We start from the raw sequence: 20799 nt of genomic DNA, 5'->3' as shown, positions 1-20799 counted from the left end.
GATTAAGAAATTGTGATGCATTTACATACAAATTCACTCTTGAATCAATTTCAGGCATGAAGTAAATTGACAAAAACAATTAGACTATTTCTCCAGCTTATGTCCAGTCCTACAATTCTTACGTATGTACTGAGTTACTGAGTTAAACCCGCTAATTACAAAATCCACAAGTTATATTCAAAACTCAAGACTTAAATGTAAAATAATTAAGCTGGATCCACAGGAAAACAAAAAAAAAAAAAAAAAAAAGAAATTACCTTTGCCTTTCTCAATTGTAAAATATTAACAAAATCAGCCTTAATGCTAATTCAAATACTTACTTCCCTCTCGTTTTGCATTCGCTCTATTCAAGTTGATGAACAGCTAACACAAAAAGAGTAAAAAAGACATAAATTATTTTAAAGACTTCCATGAAACCAGAAAAAAAGACACCCTCAATCTTAATGCTCAGTAGGCACAAATACAGTTGTTTACAGCTAGAACATCACCACCACCAGCAGCTCTAACAGCAAGACCAGAGGTCTGTGCCCCCTCAGAACAGTGTTAGCTACAGCCACTGAAATTCACTGTGATTTATGTGGTCCATGTTACTATGTTTCTCCACAGGTTAACTTCCCTCATAGCGTCAAGCTCACTCAAATTGTTAAGAATTTGATAAGTCCTGGGACTTACGTCCCAGTTTGGCATTCCCAGAAGTTGTAAACTTACTGGGGAGTCCAGCTCAGCCAACATGCCATGGTAATAAACACCTCTGCAAATGAAACCAGATGAGTGTAACAATGAGGTCAATCAAACCTACAACTGCTGGGGCAGACACGTGACTGTGTCACTGTCTAGAACACCCCATTATTTCTGGCCCACAAGACCAATATATTTATCATTATAAGAATAAATAGTGTGTTTCAATTCAACATTTCACACCCATTTCCTGATGGGAGGCAGAAATTAAGCAAATTCATGTACAACCTCAGTCCCATTGACAAGGACTTTTCTGATCTGGTTTAAAAAAAATAATAATAATACCATGTAACTCACTCATGCAAGTTTTGCCACTGGAATGCAGCATGTCAGCGTAAGACTAAGTGAACATGCTTATACTAGACTTTTTCTACAGCACCAATATTATCACTGGGATGGGAAACCATTTATAAAAATCGATGCTGTCATTACAATGAAAAATTCTCATATCAGCATTAGCAGTTATCTACACTGAGCTTTACCAAGTTACTCATCTCTCTTGAGTTTTATTTCACTTTTATCCTTTATTCACTGAATCTATTATTTTTCAAACTACATAATCCCCATTTATTAAAGTATAAATGGGATCAGAGCGTAGGGGGGTGAGAGAATTCTCCAGTACACCATAAAATAATATTTTTAAAATTATGCTTACAGCTTCTTTTCCATCCAAGGCTTCCATCCACAGCTTCCTGTCTTCCTCAGAAAATGCCTGCATGGTCACAGGAACTCCAGGCCTGCAAATGCACCAACAACATAAAGCGACTGCATTCACCAGAAACTAAAAAATTCTTGTCAAATTCTATTTCCAACTACAAGCAAAGCCCATGGTCCTAAAAGGCAGGCTTCATTTTTTTTTGCTTAATAACTGAACACTGCTGAGCTTGAAAATAAAAGGTATAGAAGTGATCCATGCAGTGAGCAATAGGGAGAACAGGGAGGAGAAAAGAAAGTGAATGTAATCTGCAAACTATTTATTTGAAATAGCTCATTGTTGATGACTTGCTGATTCCAACACTTGCTGGAGTTACTGAGTTTTGTGAATTGTAAAACTTGGATTTGCATTGCTGTTAGATGAAAAATGGCATTTGTTAACTCAATATATAATCTTCATCTTTAAAGCAGCAACAATGATCATAGCTTGCAAGTAAACACCTTATGAAAATAACTATCTTAATTTGGTAAAAAATGAAAACCAAACCATTTAGCTCTTTTCACTAAATTGCAATTGTAAAGGTATCAGAGTATCACCTGGAAGCAATACATCAAACTCAGTACATGCTGCATGAAATACCATTTATTTGTCTTCAAAATAAAGTCAAAGGAAATGAAACCTTCCCTCCTTGTCCTGCATTGGAAAAAATTAAAATCTAGGTAGTATTTCAGAAAGATAATGCTTTTTTTATAAATAAAGTAACTTTTTCCTACCCTAGAAGACTCTGCTATTTCCTTACAATTTAAATTTCTCTACATTTACCACTAAAAATGATAAATTACCATTTACTTCAACTAAACATGATGGAGTACTAGAAACAGAAAAAAGCATCACTTCCCAGAGATTTAGCCAGAATCTTAGAACCCTCAGAGCTGTAAGTGTATCAGAATTTAAAGAAGACATAACCATCTCAGCTTTCCTTTTCAAAGAAAAATATGGAAATTTTCAGCAAGCTCCAAATTATGCTTAAGTCACACACAAGGCTGAATGTTTGCTACTTAAAAGTCTTGCCTAAAATTTTATGACCTTGCCTCCTTCCAAAGCACAGTACCAAAGAAAGCCCCATGCCCAGCTGTCAATCCCTGTTTTATTTTTTAACTTGGACAAGCTGAGGGATAAGTGTGCCCTGAACTGATACCAAGGAAACAAGCTAATGGCCTGCAGCACAGACCTAATCTCCATGGGAACATCTCAGTACTGCACACACATATTATTAAAAGAAAAATGCCTGATATCAAGGTCACAGTGGACCAGTTGTGTCTATTATATCAAGACAAAAAGATGAACTAGTTTTTTTCCCACTTTCACCAGAGAAGAGAATGAAAAAGTGTTTTGCAGGATCAAGGAAACACTGCTCTCTGTCCATCTCTGTATAAACTCCAGATACCCCACTGAGCAGATGACACACAGAGGGGCACAGACTGACATTTCTCACGCTACTTTTTAGAAACTTTACCAGATTCAGTTTGAAATCTCTTACCCCTACTGACCAACACACTGACACCAGAGGAGTTGAGGTCTGGAGTATAAATCTCCAGTCCTTTTTGTACTGTTGGGACGCAGTGTTAGAATAGTTAAACCACATCCTCTTCAGCTCAAAAATTCAAGTTCAAACCATGCTGTAGAGTGATGACAAACATCACCTGAGCTGTAAATGAGCATCTCTTGTCATCTGCCATGTGGGCTAGAAGTTTTCTGATGCAGTTGAAGTTTCACATGCCTTTACCCATTGGCTGTTGTAGGAAGAACATGCCTCAGGCCAGTCTGACTGGCCACAGGAGCTTGGCATAGCCTCTGATCAAAGTTTGATCACGTGATCCTTATCACAGACATATCTGCATACCATTAGCATTCAAGGGACAGCGGAGCCTGACAGCACTGACCCGTGCTGCTTTTGAAGTGAAAAGCACTAAGAATCTGATGAAAAAAAGATTACAAGCCTATAAAACTTGAAGACCTACTACTATATGATAAATTAGCATGTAGTTAATTGGTATAATTAAGGAGTGAACAACTAGATTAAAAACAGCTCAGAGGGGGTGGATGCAAAAACTCAGCAACAATCTACTAATTCATATCTAGCATTTAATTCTAGACATGATCCATTTCTGCACAAATACAATCTGCATCAAAAGAATGTAGCATTAGCACAGCCATATTTATCTGGAGTACCCTATTAAGTTGGATCCTCTCACCTTCATAAATGAAGGAAGACTAAAATGCTGTTGAAAACCAGTATCATACTTTGAGATCCTTTAGTTGAAAAAATTAGCAATTCTTTTCTTCAGAAATAGAGCAACAAGTGGTGCTTCAAAAAGACAATGGCAACAACATTCAAGATGCAGTGCATGATTATACCAGCCCCCAAAAGCCTCAAAATCCCAATAACCTTATTTTCAATCTGAAAATCCAGCGTATCTCCCCAGCAACACCTCATTTTGGAATGCAGGGTTGTGATACAATGTGGTTATGACTACATGAATAATTACTGCAATCAGTCTTTCACTAACAGCTGTATGTTTTTCAATTCAAGCCATGTTTCTTCACTGTGATAACAACTCTTAATAGCCCCTCTTAACTTTCTCTGTGCTTTTCTTTAATGGGAGCTCAGGCAATGTCTACATTTCAGTTTAGTTCCTCCCTGCTTCTGCTGCGCACAGCTGAGATAAAACCCAGTGAGCCATGGCAGTGCTTGCCTGCTCCTCCAGTGACCCTTTCCCACTGGAAATCTGACTGAGGATCAAAGAAATCAGAAGAAAACACGACAGTAATTTTGCAGTAGTTTTAACTACTGGTTAGAAAGAGCTCTTCCTAGTGTCCTTCACAAGCTTACCTGTCTGAAGCTTCTAAGTCAAAACAGAATCGCCTGTCTATTGTATCTGTATTTCTTTTGGTACAATAGGTAAGGATGAAGAGTTCCGCATCACCCTGTGAAAAGAAAGTTTTTATAAGCTTGACCCAGTTTTTAGAAGTTTTTATAAGCTCCAGTAAGCCAGCTGTACAAGCCAAGTAAGGTAAATTTATATTAAAGTAATGGCAAAAGCGATACTGAAAACTGACACTTGCAAAAGAATTCGCCCATGTTTGCAGTTCACTTTTCTACACAGTAACACATAAATTCTACAGTCATTTATGGGACATAAATCTAAAAATATTGAGTCCATTTTAGCTGGTACTTTACAGAATGACTCAGTACCACAGTAAGTTAAACTAACAAAAATACTTTGCGCTTGTTACAATATAAACACACAGAGAGACCTTTCCCATTTTATGTCAGCCAGAGTGGTTCCCATGGTAAAGGCCATTGCTACACTAACTAGAACAAAGGAAGAGCTCTTTACTATCTGTAACGTGTCTTACAGAACCAATTCTTCCTTCCTTTAAGACCAACACCAGGACTTCATTTTACCCAGGAATCACAAACTCACTGTGAAGGCTGCATGAGTTGTACCAGCTTAATTCAGGATTAACTGTACATTTTAATAATTTCTTGTCCTATTCAGCATCTCCAGACACAGAAGGCTGTCACTGAAGGAGTAACTACAAGGGTTTCCAAGTGGAAGATCTTTTAATACAGCAGAAATGGCTTCATAGGTGTTTTAGAATGCTGAATGCTCAGACACATACTATACTAAATAAAATGGCTTATTACAATTAGAGTAAATTAGGATAAAAAATTAATAGAAGTACTGAAGTGATTAAGGAAACCAAATACCACTGATTTTCAGTATATCAGGTTTTCCAAAGCTTTTGAAAAATTCTTCCAAATTCAATACATCTGTAAATACAGAGTCCTCAAAATTACGAAAGCCATCTCCCCTCTGCTGAAACGAACAGGATATAATAACTTGATAAAATTCTAACAACATGATTTTCTTTAACCAATTTGAAGACAGGGCAGGGTGCTGCATTTACAGGCATACTGGCCCCAGCATTAGTTTCCAGATTCAGATTTACTTTTTCCTTGCAACAAAATGCATTTTATCCCTATTAATACATTCATTTAATGTGTCATCTGTAAAGGTACCAAGTGCCATCAACTCCCAACTATTTCAGTAGGAAGTAAAGCTATTGAAAGATAAACAAAGTCTTGAGTCTTGAATATTTCAAATGCTATCAAAGATATCTGAAATTATATTCAGTTATCAGTACAAATTATATTCTTGTGAAAATGCACTTTTCTAATCCCACTTCCAGTACTTATATCTCTAAAAGAAAAATCTAACCGGAGCACGTAAGAAAGAAATTTCTAAGTCCATTCTATTTTCCTGATTTATACTTTAATAAGTTAAAGGCCTCATGGATAAACCAGATTCTAAATGGTGAAACACTGCATGTTATCTGTGCCAGGTCCTCTGGTCTTCTAAAAGGAAGTAACAAAAAAGTCTGGAGAATTCTTATCTATTAATCCATCCACTACTTCAGGTTAATGTCCTTAAATGGCAGACTGAATTGCAAGAGGAAAGGCAAAAAAAGGGGCAAGGAGACTAGAAAGGCAAAGCACTTGACACACCTTATTTGAAACATTCTCGGATCTTGATACAGGACAAGTGTAAGAGTAGAATATGTAAATATACGTACAACTTTCCCTCCTGATCTGTGTTCAAATGGGATCATGGAGAACTTCTTTGTCTCTTTCCTGTACATGCAATAGTGCTTCACCCAACTGGAACCAAAGGGAGCAGGCCCTACACAACACAAAAGCAATAAATAGTATGTACTTTTTCCAGTTTCTGCATTTTCTTCTCCTGCTTTCTAAAATGATACTTAAGAGCCCTACTTAATTCCTAATAATGAGGTATTTAAAGCAAAGGTATTAATTAAGAATATTATACAAAATAACACAAATGTTAAACAGTGCTTACTATTCTAAAAACTGATGCATGTTGTATTTCACGCTTATACTTAAGGAGAAATGGAAAGAATTATTAATGTATCCTTGTCTCACTATTACAGACAAAATTATTTTTCGCTATAAATATCCCTTTGAAACTTTTATTTAGCAGAACACAGAAAGCTAGATTTATACCTGGTACCTTGAAGCTAAATAACCACAGATTACCACACCTCTGTTGCAACTTCTACACAATCTATTGATTAAGGTCTGATCACAGCTTCTGCCACCAGAATTCTCTCCCATTAATCAGGATATACCCTATACAGAATACATTTACTTTGGAGCTCAGCTTACTGCATGTAGTATTGCTGAGATTTGCACCATAATGTTAACTGTTAAAACTTGGATTCTGACTCTTTCTATCTCCTCACTTCTATTACTTTACTTCTCAAAAAAAATAAGTCTGCAAATGAATCTTCTCACTCTATAAGGGAAAACATCTTAAAATATGATTTACGCAAAATGTTAAAAAATAAATAATAAATTACAATAAATTGTCATTCCTTGTGCAACAAGAGCTCTGCATCTTGTTTGGCTTTTTTACTAGTGTGAGAAAGATTTATAATTGTTTGAAGTGTTGACAGGATATGATTTGTGTGACATGCACCTTCGCAGCAAGAATTTTAACACCAGCTACCTAACATATAGCCTGCTTTATTTGACCCTATCATCACAATTAGGTAATGAAAGTGTATCAATGAATCAAGGAAATGACACTCAATTTCATTATACTCATCTAGCCCAATTTTCTGAGGCTAATTTGACAACTCATGTTGGTGGCTGACAACAAATCTTTGACAGTTCTAGGAGAGACCATTGGTAAGGGATTAAAAATAAGATGAAATCCATTTTTTGGTCAAACAAAACTTCCCAGAATTCAGTCACTTTCACTACAAACTGTCACATTTTCAGCTTCCTATTCTTTTTATGAGCCACAGTAACAATGCTATTAGAGACTTAAAACATTTACTCAGATGAGTCTTTAATCAACTGTAAATTCTTTGCACCTTCATGTTGCCTGTAGAGATAAGACTTGCCTGTGTGCCCAAAAATCAGTATCATGGGAATGATAGACACACCCAATATGGGCACTGTGGAATGCAAAATACACCTTACTTTTCTCCTGTACATAGAGGTAGCCTTCCATCGTGAAGTGATTTGCTCTTTTGTGCTCCTGAGGATTTCTTCTGATCTTGTTCATGAGCTCCTCTACCTCTGACCTTGTTCCTTCAAAACGATTTCGTGTCTAAAACGAGACAGCAAAAAGCCTTTGGTAAAGAGAATGGAAGAAAGACTTGCTCTTCCTGGCAGATAGGAGTTGTAATCACGTACTGGGTTTGCACAGCAAGGTTTTGGTGATGGGGGACTACAGAGGGGGCCTCTGTGAGAAGGTGATAGAAGCTTCTTCTATGTCCCACAAAGCCAGTGCCAGCCAGCTCCAAGACGGACCAGCCACTGATCAGTGACCATGGTGGAGCCTCTGGGATAATGCATTTAAGAGGGAGAACCCACACAGTGCCAACTGCAGCCAAAGAGTGGAGTGAGAATATGTGAGAGGAACAGCTCTGCACCAAGGTCAGTGCAGAAGGAGGGGCAGGAGGTGCTCCAGGTGCTGGAGCCGAGATTCCCCTGCAGCCCATGGGGCAGACCATGGTGAGGCAGCTGTGCCCCTGCAGCCCATGTGAAGGACTCACATTGGATAAGCCCATGGAGGACTCTCTCAAGTGGGAGAGACCTCATGCTGGAGCAGGGGAAGAGTGTCAGGATTCCTCCCCCTGAGGACAAAGTAGCAGTAGAGGCATCATGTGACGAACTGACTGTAACCCTCATTCCCCTGCACCACTGAGGGAAGAAGGGAGAAAGGTGTGTTAAGACTTGGTTTTATTTCTCATTACCCTAATCTGGTATTAAATTAAACTGACATCTCCCAGTCAAGTCTGTTTTGCTTGTAATTGGTCTCCCTGTCCTGATCTCAATCCACAAACTCTCCAGCTAAGGAGGGGAGTGATAGAGCAGCTTTGGTGGGTCTCTGGCATCCAGCCAGGGCCAACCCACCACAAATAACTATAAAATGAGACAATGATTCAGGCCATTTTAGGACATATACATATTTACTGTCCAACTTTTCTGATATTCTTCCAAATTAATGTGTGTTTTAGATAACAGCTGCTGTGACTGTGCAAAGCACACAGACTGCTGGAGTAGGTTTCTAAAACAATGCACTGACCTGTTCAGAGGGAAGTAAAACACTGACTGCAAAATGAATTTGAATATTGAAATTTCCCTAGAAAAATATTACTACATATATTGGCTTAATTTGAGACTCTTACTTGTCAGGAAGTAGAGGGTTTTCTGTGGTTATTGAGGAAAAAGTTTCAGGAAGGTCATCAATAACATATACAGACTGAGACTATATATGTGCCAAATGTTTTGACCATACGCAAGCAGAAGTATGCAAAAACAACCCCAAAAAACCTCAGAAGTCCAGTTGATTATTATTCCTGAATGTCACTTATTCCAAAGTCTGCAAGCAGCTGGAAGAGAAACATTTATCAGAATAAACAGATTGTTTAGCAAAAACAATCAGAAAGTAACCATGCCACTCATAAGTTATACAACAGGACTACACAAAACAACAGAGTAGCTCACACCTGCCACAAGAAACTCTTCGGTTTGGTCTGAAAAGCACTGGTAATTGGTCAATGAGCAAATAAAACCAAAACAATCATGGTAATACCTGGTTTTCTCTACATACACACCTGTCCGAACAGCAAACACTGAAAACACACATTTAAATTCCAAGCTGGTACTTTCCCCAGCTGGTACATGTGTTTTGAGGAAAGCACTGGTTCCAGATGAAGGCTTATGTGTCTTTTTGCTTGCTGAAAGTACCTTTATTTTTCTGAAAATGCTGCCTCACCTATTCTATCTTTTCCCCAGGACAAGCATACAAGATAATGTGACTTTGGAAGAATCAGCTTTCTAGAGCTTGGGCTAAAAGACTGGGGTGGGTCTTTTTCTTTCTTTCATTTGAGGAAGGCAGAGGGGCAGTGAGAGGAGGACAGGGTTTGGGGCAGGGTGTGGAGAGGAAATCCATAGGATAATTCTCACAGTAAAGACAACCTGAATGAAAGGGAAGGCAACTACTACTATAGTTATACTGGCAACTCTTAAATCACTCTCTGTATCCAGCTAGGCTCTCTGTACTGAATCTTGTACCCTTCAATTTCTAACACATCAATCCAGTGTTCTGCCAGCAGCTCAGCTGTACCACAGGCAAACCCCAGTTCATTTTTCCTTTGGGATGTCTTGTTGATCTTCAGCACAGAGGAGAATGTGTCATGTCCTCTCACAGTCTTTTCAAATGCTTCCTTCTACCTTCGATACTTGTTGAGCCTTGTTCTCCCTTCTCTCTACAGCCTCTATCTATTCATAAAACTTGAGCTGCAAAGCTCAAGCTCTTTAGAATTTGGTGGGACACACTGTGACACCATTCAGTCAATTGAAAATGCAGCTGCTGAGATTAGCTTACTTTCTTACTGCTCATCACTTCTTCAGATCACTCCACTGGCTCTTTTCCATCTGTATTCTGAAACCCAGCTCTTCAAAACTGTATCACAGCTTCCCTCTCATGTTTCATCCTGCATCAGCTCCCCTCTATGCTGCTCCTCACTCTGTTAAGCTAAGCACAGAGAAGAAGCAAGTCTGGCCTGACATTTCCCCCACAAGCACTGACTTCTGCCACAAGTCTGCTTATGAAGTTACCACTAATTAGTTCCCCTTCTCAAACCAAAGCACAGCTCAAACAGAAACTTGACACTTGAACACACAGGAAGAAAATTAAAGGAATGGTATCCTGACACATGAATAACATCACTATGCACTACAACAACTGCAATCCTCTCTTCTGCCCTTCCGCTTCCCTGCTAGTTAAGCCATTTCTAAAAACAGACTGTCCTCTCCAAGAAGTAGTTTCTGTGTCTTAATTCCAGATGCCCTCAGAGGTCAACAAAACAAATGCACCATCAGGAACTGATTGTTTGCAGTAAGGTATGTGGTTTGCTCCCTACCAAGAGGCCTCTGGCACACCCAAGTTCCTCTGAGCAAGCTTTATTCTTCAACAGATCTCCAAGAAGCAAACAGACCATCTGACTAGTGACTCGTCAGCCCCATTGCTTCAGCCTGTCACCTTGCTTCCTGCTCTCCCAGTCCAGATCACACCTGGTAATTTGGGGTGAGGGCACACTAAACTAGTGGTGGCCCCCCTTAGCCTGTCCCTGAAGGAACACATCATTTTGTCAAATACACCATGGGTGCTAACACCAAGTCTCCTCACACAGTTCTGCACCCCAAACCAACAGGGATGTTCTCGTCTGAAAGGGCTGCTGCAAGACAAACAGAAACTCCACACTGCTGTGACCAGCTGTTTTTCTTCCCTTTTCTTAGTCATGGATAATGACACTCTATGGGGAAATGACCCTCAGACATGATCACCACATACTTAACTTCAAAGAACACCCAAAACACTGAAAACTCTGCTATTTTATTACCCATACTCTGAGTTATGCAGTGTTGTATGCATTTTTAAATAATTCCATTGATTTTTAAATAATCCTTGCATTACTTCTCTCTCTCTCAAAAAAAAAAAAAAGGGAAAAAATAAGGAGCGGGGAGCCTTTTACTTTGTACTTGCTTTTTACAGTATTATTAGAAATTCCGAAGAACTCGCTGGAATTAGCGATGATTTGTCCAGTGATGTGGTTTGTTATCCAGGAGATGGCACCACATCCCCAAAATTCACAGGCAATGCACTCACATGGAACTAAGTATTGGCAATACAGACACTGCACTTGCAGCAACTTCAGTGAGTGATTTTACTCACAAAAGTAGACTCAACTTACATTTTGTATATTTATCTGCAGGGCCATTTTGTAATGATTGAAGTCTTTAGCAAGTTCATATCCCTGGTGATAGAAAGTGAACAAACCCTGAAAAAATGATAGCACCTGAAACAGAAATAAAACATTTGTTACAACAAAAAACTCCATTTGCTTGAATACAGCTGCTGCACACAAGTTTTTTCAGAAAGCTCAGAGATGACAAAATGATTATTTTAAAGTAAGTTTCCACCAATGCCTACACTTTCTGAGTAATATTTAAATCCAAATGATGATCTATGTATACAGACATTTTTGGATGGTCCTTTCTCTGGAATTTCACAACTGATCTCTACTTTCCGTTTGACCATAGGGAATGTATATCCCGTGTTCCCAAACTTCCCTAAGTAATGTTTTCCTACAGCTGCTCTGATACCAGTGATGTCTGGAACACATTTGTGCACAAGGAGAAAATGATCATTCTGTCTTTTAGTCACCATTTCCCTGGTCATTCCCTTCTCTGCTAATGACCACGTGGAGATGACTTTCACATCAGTCATCTCGTTCGATGGAAGAAGGAAGCTTTCCCCATTGCTGCTTTTTGTGCACAGATCTGACCTTCTGTCAGAACCAGCAAGTGATCCACTTAGCACATTCTGACTTTAGTGTTTCAATTTAAAGGAACAAACAAGCTGTACTACACTGGAAGCAGCATGAGGTGTAGTCCTGTCTAACTCTCCTGTTTAGTTAAGGCTGCTGGAACGAAGCAAGTGACTCATGCAAGAACAGCTCTCTAAAGAGAACAAGCCAAAGAATGTATTTAAGAAAGTCTGAAGTCATATCAAATAAACCATTTTCAAAAAATGCAAAAAACCACATCAACTTTAAGTATTATTAAGGGAAAAGGGAGCAAGAATTTGGTACAAAATAATTTCAGCTTTCTAGTCTAGTGTAAACTTCACGTACAAATTAAGCAACATAAAGCTCAGCACCATCCAGAAGGAGCTTTCACAAATGACAAAGGGACATGTTGCAAGAACATAATTTCCAGATTCATTTCTCTACTCTGGCTCTGAAGAAATTTCAAATGTTCTGAAACAATAACCAAATGCAAAGCTATTTAGAATTTCAAAAAAATCTAAAAACTGGAAAATTTTTTTAAAAAGTAAAAACCAAAACATCTACACAAAAAAGCCCCCACACAACCATTTTTTCACAGCATTTTCCCATTCTTTAAACAGTGTTAAAATAATTGCAGTAATTTATTCCCCCTTAAGGATTTTAGCAATTTTTTCATACGGGAATAAACTATATTAAAACAGACAGTTCTTATTAATTCCATAATGACCAGCTAGGGTCATTTGGAACTTTTTTCATTATTACATTAAAGCAATTGTATCAGAATGAAAGGACAGACTTGGCCCAAAAGCACAGAGTTCAGAGCATGAGTGAATGGAAGACATTTCTACAATTCATCCTCTCTTTATCTCAGTATTACACTTACTGTTCTCTTGTTGTTTGATAAATTTGTATTTATACCACCAAGCTAATACACATTTCAGAAAATTTTAGACTAAGTTCTTCTCATAGATTTAAGAAAGCCTGGTCAGTGCATATGTAATTTTCATTGAAATTCAACAAAGCCCCTTGATTTCTTCACAGATTCAATTGCAAGTGAAATTAAACATCAGGCTACCCAATAATGGGCTTCTCATCCAGCAGCACACTCTTAATTGATTTACACCTGCAATTCTTCATTAACAGGCCTCTAAGCCCAACCTTCATTATGAAAATTAGATTCTTTGCATTAGTTACCGATAACATTTCACTGGTTAGAAAACCCACAGCAAGAATCCTGACACCAACATCTTCTTGAATCCTCCATTCTATCTCACAACGTGAAGTGACTTTCTTACAGTACAACAAAGGTTTCACACATTTTCTCAAAATCAGCATCAGTGGGTCCAAATCAGCTCTAATTACTGAGGTCAACTTTGCCATGCCTGGTTAAGTTTATCTGCACCAGGAATCTGTGCAGACATACCAAGTTGGTTTAAATTCTGTTAAGTCACACAATTGGTTGTGTGTTCCAGAAAAAAGAGCTTGGCTGTCATCCAATTGCATTCCTCCTCCATCCCTTAGAAAGCAGGGAGAGTAGGTTGAATTCACTGATACTTACAGGCTCCACACACTCAAATTTCTTCCGCTCCTGGATCTCCTGCAACTTGCACACGTACTCAAGGGACAGCTCATAGAAGTGTTTCCTATTCTGCTCCACTTGGTTATCTGCCTGCACACAGAGCACACCTCATGAAGTTTCACAGACATTTTGCAGACAGCTTCAGGATGACACACACATACAAGTGGCAAGCAGATAATTTTCACCATATTTGAGGTATGTGTTACGACATAGATCATTCATTTACTTTTTTAAACAGCAGCAGCAATTCCCTTTCACATATGTTGTTTTGAATGATGAGGCTAGATTTTTTTAGAAGACTTCCAGCAACACCTCTTCAAGCTTCTTTTCTAGGGAATCCAACTTTTAATAGCATTGCAAAGGTACCTGCCCAAACAGAGAGGGATCTAAGAGGGGGAAATCATCTCTCCAGTCAAATTAAGGAAGAAAATGTTATTTTTGAAAACTACAGTGCTGGTGCTGTAAGTTTTATTCTATAACCCAAATAACTGTTGCAAGTAGCCAGAATGCTGCTGTACCCATCCCACACCTGTGCTCATTCTGACCAGCTAGAAACATAACAGAAAAAAGTTCACTTATTGGTACAACACTTCACAGCTTCCACAGAGCATCAAATATTTAGAAATGCAGCCTTACTACCTGCAGCTGATATTTAGGACAGCTTTGCAGAAATGCCAACACCATATTGATGCTGAACAGTTACATTTCAGCTGCCATCCATCTGCCCATAAATATTTCACTTTCTAGCATCTAGGTATTATTTTAGGAAGTTATTATTTAAGGTACATGTAAGATTTGTTAAAATGAATCTTAAAACTGGGTGACAGAAACTTTTATTAAAATACATTAAAGAAAAGCTACAAAAGGTTACTCTAAGTAACTAACACTTAGTCTTCACCCACAAAGATAATACAAAATGCTTCTACACTGAATTACAAAAGGAAGTGGAGAAAGGGTTAGGTGAAAGGACAAGACTTACTATCAGACTCTCTCTTAAATACTGAGACTACATCCTTCAGGCTGAACAGTGACTGCTGTGCTTTAAGAGGATAAGCCAAATTAGATTTAAGACAGTTTTGCCTTAAGACGTGCTTGGCTGTACTGCTCTGTGCTGGAAAACTCTCAGCAGTTAAAGGGGCATGACCACAAATGCCATGAAATAAATAAAGCCCTGATAAGTATTTCAGTAAGCAAATGTGTTTCAACAAGCCACGCTATTTTGATGCATTCCATAAACTGTGGAATTGTTTGAGTTGAGCCTATAAACACAGGAATTGTTTGAGTTGTCAGCTAAGCTTCTAATCATATGCATATGAAAGGTACCACAACACCCTAGAAAGAGACTCTGAAGTGGATTTTCAAGGACATCTGGCTCACCACACAACCCAGAATACAATACCCAACACAGCCATTTTATTGTTTTATCCCACTTTCCCTGCTAATAAATTATCACATCTCTCAGTTTTTGAGGCATGAGCCTCGCCATGCACCCAGCAAGTTGCACTGTAGTTTGTGTACTGCTGAAGAAAGACAGAAGTGAGACACACACTGCGCCTCAGTGAAGTTACAGGAATACCCCGCCACCAAGAGAGTCCAAAGTTATGTTAATGTTAAGACACACTCCACAACATGGCATGTTTTTCATCAAATTTTTGTCAATTTTATCCCTGCACTATTTACTCCAGTCAGGAACTGACACAACTAAAATGAATAAAACTAAATTATATACATTACAATGCAATCATATACTCCTATTCTCTAAGCTTGTGCAAGAAATTGTTTCCTACTACTTCCTCTGACAACATGCTGCAAGGACCTTTTTTCTTTAAATTGTTTATAAATTTATACCTCAGAATTAAATATACAAATGCAAGAGCCTGACTGAAGAATTTTTGCTCATGAAACTTTGAAGGACATTTACAACAAATCTGTTTGCCCATTCTAGATTTCCCACACGCTCTAAAGCTTCAGGCTATATTTGATACAGCTTCAAAATGCCTCTTACAGGCATTATGTATTTTTCCATTGAGCTTAGGTCCCATTTCAGATTTGATATCGAGAACCACATTTCATCAAGCGATCATAATCAGCCCTTTATCATTTTCTCTGTGTCAAGTTCTTTGGCAGCCGATCAATTTGATAAAAGTACAGGTCCTGACACATGAGCCATGCCCAGTACCTTCACTGGGACAACTCAACTCCCCAAAAGACACTTGTTTACACATTTGAGGGTCTATGTTGCAAATGCAGCATGGTGAAGTGACATCCTACGGATACTCAAGAGCAGAGAAGTTCCTGGGTAACTCTGCCAGTTACATTAACCATTTTTATGAAAAATGGCATAGAATATTTGAGATGGGGTAGAGGGCAGGGACCGGAGCTATATATGAAGAAAATATTAAGGTTTTTTATACTCTAGGCACTAATAATTCAGACATATCTGGGGGAAAAAAAACCCCTTTTGGCTACAGCAAGTGTCTGCAAGTTTTCTCTGCAGTCTTCTCACATACTATTTGCTGTTGCTCCAGAAACAAAAACTATTACAAATAAGTTGATGATGATAATAAACCCAGAGGGGCAGAAGGAATGCCAGGCAAAACAGATCTATCAGTTATAAATTGTCAACAAATTTTTTATAGCACTACTCAAGAAAATCCCAAAACAAATCTTCAAAATGGCAGAAAAAGAAATGGCACAGACCCACTTTATTTGGGAATAAAAGTCTTGCTGTCCTCTGCATGAAGTATTATCACAGGACACTTAGTCAATAGGCACAATGCAATGCAAATCACAGCAATGGCAAAGCCCTGTAAGAAATGCAGAGTTTTTCACAGTATGTTTGCACTTAGCTCTTCCCTTAATTATATATAAAAATGACATGATGCTCAGGGCTTTGTACACACACAGACCCCCTGATTTGGAAAATGGTGGAGGTACTAAGTTCAGCAAATACTGATTTTCTCACCAACCTTTCCGGATGAGAAATTTTTTTTTGTTTTACCACTGAGAATGCTGTTTCTGCATTTAAGTATATTTACCTATACCCTATAAAAAAAAGAGAGGCAACAATACCTCTTGTAATTGTAGCTCCTTCTTCTTAGCTGATAAATTCAAATGTTTCTCCAACAAACTGTAGTTCTTCTCTGTCTCTTTATCAAACTTCTTCTTTTCCTCCTAGACACAGAAACAAAGTGGCAACCATGTAAATATAAAAGTGTACTATTTTTCTTCTTTAAAATTCTAGTTCATCAGGAACAAAGAGAAAAAAATGTCATAGTTCCAGTAAGTAGAGAAAAATATGCTCCATGTCATTTAAAAAATTAATTTAAAGGCTAACTTGAAATGAAATCCTATCACATCACTATGGTGTAGCTTATTACACAGATGCTTACATCTTCTAAGTTAAAAAAAGCAAAAAACCTGACCTCCTCTTGACGTATTGTATATTTCATTACTTTCAGGGATCACCCACACCACCTTGGTTTTGAATAGAGGACTTCAATGGAAACACCAGTTTCACTGAAAAAAATAACCTTTCTAAAATTCACAAGGGAAAAGTTCCAACAGCTCAAAGCCCAAAGCAAATACACCTCTATATTCAAAAGGTTTTCTCCATTTTAAAGCTATACAACGACCTCTGTGCTAAATTCCTGTTTCTACCTGAATTTTATCGTGCCCATGACAAAAAAACAATAAAAATTAAAATATCCATAAAACTTAATACCATAGTATCAAAAGAGAAACTCTCACAGACACATATGACTATCATTTGCACAATGCAAATCCATTTCTCCAGCCACCAAAAGCAATGTATTGGAAGAGGGACAGTCATTACTTTTTTTTTTTTTTAGGAAATCTGAGTTTCTGAATCTAATATAGTAGAAGATATCGTAAAACAAATTGATTCTTCAGTTCCAGTTTCCTAACACAGTGTATTAAGGCAAAAATCAATATTCATGAATTCAACCAACCAGTTTTGAAGCTATTTTTAGTATATCTAATTGCAGTTGAAAATAACCTCAAGTAAGTAAAATCAAGTATTTAATTACATATTCAAGAACTGGCAGATTTACTCACCAGAAAGATACTAGTTCAATTAAAGTATTTTTCCTCCTCTGTAGATTTGAAATCACATTTAAATGTATTCTACCCAAACCCCTGGTTAAACTCTACAGACATAATTGCTCTTTTTTTCTCCTCCTAACCTTTCATTTTGAATAATACTATATATACTATGTTATAAGAGAGACACATTCTTGTTCTCTGAGCTCTTACATTCTGAAGATGGCATTACATTAAAGAGGCTGTTTAGGATTGCTTCTCAGCAAGGACTTTCATGAAAATTTTTTTCCCCCCATTATGAGACTCAGAATTTCCTTTAAAAAAGGAGCCACAATATTTGTTATCAACTGAGAAACATGAAGATATGTGTATGGTATCAGGGAGATAAGCGATAACATATTAGCAACATGGAATGAGGAAGAAAGTGGAGTGCAGGGAAGGAGGTGAATCTTTATGTTTATATTAGCAAAATTTCCATTGATGTGGTGAACATTTGAATGCTCCCAGAAAAAAAGAAGAGAGTTCTCTTAACTTCTTAATAGGCAAAGCCAGAAACTTTACACACGTAGCTCAGGATTAGTGCAGCAACACCTTTCACTAAGGGGTAATTCAATAAGGGTCTCAGCTTCCAGCTCTGTGAAGCTAAACTTTCCTTCTGTTCTTTTTCTTCTTAAGCTTAACTCAGACCATTTCATCAGCAGGAGATGTAAGATGCAGAAAAAACCTGAGGCAGCAGATTCAACTTTTATTTTGTAATGGTAGAGCGTAAATCTTTCCTAAAGCAAATACTACACAATGCTGCAGATATATTTCACCACTAGATGCCATAGCCCGGTTTTCAGAGCTAAGCAGAGTTATACTTCCAGTGCCAGTGCTTTGATGACACTGAATAATTATTCAGTTAAGAATATTCCAAGAGCTGAATAATTTTAGAGGGTTTTTATTTAAATATTCTACAATTATATAAGACTTCTATTTAAAGGTCATTAAGAATTCTGTGCAAAAAAAAAGGTCTAGATCAGAAATAAAAGCTACAGCTTCACAGACACAGTGTGCAGGGACACAAGGAAGAAACATCCATCCAAACAAAATGGGAGATGTAGACTGCGTGAATGTAATTTGTGTTAGAAGAATCAGGGAGAGAATTCTGACTAGGAAATGAGTGAAGATATAAGATAATTTAAAGGCGTAGGGGTTCTCACCCCAAAAAAACAGCAATATTCTTTCACAGCAAAAATACTGCTGAAATAATGCATTCATGACACAGCTGCTTCTGTGACAATAGGTTACATTCAGAACAAATTCCCTCTTTCCTTGGAAGACTGGCTATATTACAGTCCAAGTTTTTATTGTGTGTTGGTTGGGTCACCTAATATACTTCTCTCAAGTCCATAAAATTACACAAAGCTCATTGTACCATTGAGCTGAGAGGATTTATGATCAACAGAGCATTTTCAGTTCGTGAACACTGAAATCATACGCAGAACATGTTAAAAGTCAAAATGCCAAAGTCAAAATGTATAGTGCTCTCATAAGTGAAACATTGTCTTATATATCACTAGTGATGAAATCATGAAATTATAAAATAAAACATATGCGAGTATTTTGAAAATGTATTGAATTTTACAACAGAAGGGTACAATAAAATGCTGGTTTCTTTTCTTTTTTATTTTTTTAATAAGCACTTAAATATCTTACTGCAAAAAGGAAGGTAGACAGGTACAAATTTGTCCTTGTTACTTTTATCCAAATCTAGTCTGCACTTAATCCATGAAGCTTACTTTGCCTTTTTTTAAATATACACAACTTAGTGACAATCTTAAAAAAATTACCAAACACTTTCATCAAAAACACTTTGAATGAGATCTTGTCCTTAGTCTCTTCACCCCTATTAGTTCCATGCATACAGAGCCAATGAGTTATTTATTCAAAACAAAAAATTAAATAAAGGCAATTTTCACTTGCAGGTGGCAAAAGTGCAGTTAAAAGCATATGGATGAGCAAGCTTCTTTAGGTAGTTAATATTTTTCAGCCTCTCATTGTGCAACTGCAAGCAAACACAAAGCAGAACAGGGTTACCCATTAGGAAGGGGGGAAGGTTGTTAGCAGGATTATTCCTACTCCAGACATAGGAGATAAGGAAGGTGGGGAGGAGGAAGGGAAAGGACACATTCTTCTCTTCTTAAAACATTCCATTTGTTTCTGAAGCAAGTTCTCAAAGTAGAAACAAAAAAAGTGTGAACAGATGAAATACCAGCAACAATATGTTTCTGCCAATTACATGTCATTAATACAATGCAATCCAAGTAGGGAAAATAAGCAAACTTATAAAGGCAAGGAAGGACAAACCTTTACAGCTCCTAGCTGCTCTTTCCTAAATCTTTCCAAAGGTTTGATCAGAGTTTCAGTAACACTGAGTGCCTAAAGAAAAAAAAGCATGGGTTAGGTTTCTGTAGCCAGATTGATGAGTCACATCAGCATCAGCAATAAAAAGAAAAAAGCAAGCAGGTTCTGGGGTAAAATAACAGAAGCATGCAAGTTAGGACTTCTAACTCAAAAAAAAAAAAAAAAAAAAAAAAAAAAAAAAAAAAAAAAAAAAAAATCACATCTCTGAGTTCATTCAAGCTTACAGAATTTCTATCCTCTAATTCAATCCACTATCAGGAAAATTAAATTTAAAACAAATGCAGAAATTTCCAGGTTGCACCCAAACTGCAACTGCTCCATTTGTGCCAGTCTTGCAGATCAGGTTGAAGGCTTCAATGCCTGAACACCAGAATGAGACAGAGGACAACTGAGTTTCACTAGGGGATGCAAAAATTTCTGCAACAAGAAGCACTACAAACAACTGCAGAATAGACCAGTGAGTAGCAAATAATAATCTTTTAAGACATAGTTAGCACCATTAGGCATTGATACAAATCTCCAAATATTTACGCACTGAAGTACGTTAATAAGACCTTAAGTTAAGCTAAGTTACAAAATCAAGAGGTACAAAGTCAATAAACAAGAGGTTGAGCTGACTGGGTGAGCATCCACCAGTGCACTTATGATATAAAGCCTCATGGCCATAGTAAAGAGAAAAAAGAAGGACACAATATTCCATCATAAGACAGAAAACTGTAGCTTATTGGATCTGCACAGCTACTAATTAACATGAAATGTCACTGAAGATGGAGCAGGGTTCTGTTTGGTGCAAACAATACTTAAATTTTTTTTTTTAAATTTGACATTTCAGGAAAGGCTGGTATTTTTTGAACATAACAGCAGCATGGAAAAGATGGCAAGAGTATTGCAGATGTGGAGGAGC

At 37.6% G+C, this 20799-nt stretch overlaps 1 protein-coding gene across 2 annotated transcripts in view; it reads right to left on the bottom strand.

Annotated features, from left to right (window-relative positions):
* ARHGAP10 (Rho GTPase activating protein 10) overlaps positions 1-20799 on the bottom strand; it is a 145189-nt gene that overhangs the window by 72007 nt on the left and 52383 nt on the right. The window contains exons 4-12 of one of the 2 annotated variants that reach the window (XM_042049978.1): positions 19839-19910; positions 16500-16601; positions 13407-13517; positions 11252-11356; positions 7467-7596; positions 6035-6141; positions 4287-4381; positions 1394-1475; positions 321-363 (exon numbers count right to left, since the gene is read on the bottom strand). In XM_042049978.1, coding sequence (XP_041905912.1) covers positions 321-363; positions 1394-1475; positions 4287-4381; positions 6035-6141; positions 7467-7596; positions 11252-11356; positions 13407-13517; positions 16500-16601; positions 19839-19910 — 847 coding nt within the window. The remainder of the gene's footprint in view (positions 1-320; positions 364-1393; positions 1476-4286; positions 4382-6034; positions 6142-7466; positions 7597-11251; positions 11357-13406; positions 13518-16499; positions 16602-19838; positions 19911-20799) is intronic. The other variant, XM_042049979.1, reaches the window with a different exon arrangement.

The sequence above is a fragment of the Corvus kubaryi genome, unplaced genomic scaffold, assembly GCF_017639235.1.
Source record: "Corvus kubaryi isolate FWS band 111438036 unplaced genomic scaffold, C.kubaryi_AGA036_p1.0 71, whole genome shotgun sequence".
Lineage (NCBI taxonomy): Eukaryota > Metazoa > Chordata > Aves > Passeriformes > Corvidae > Corvus > Corvus kubaryi.
The sequence above is the reverse complement of the archived record's forward strand: the minus strand, read 5'-3'. Positions and strand labels throughout refer to the sequence as shown.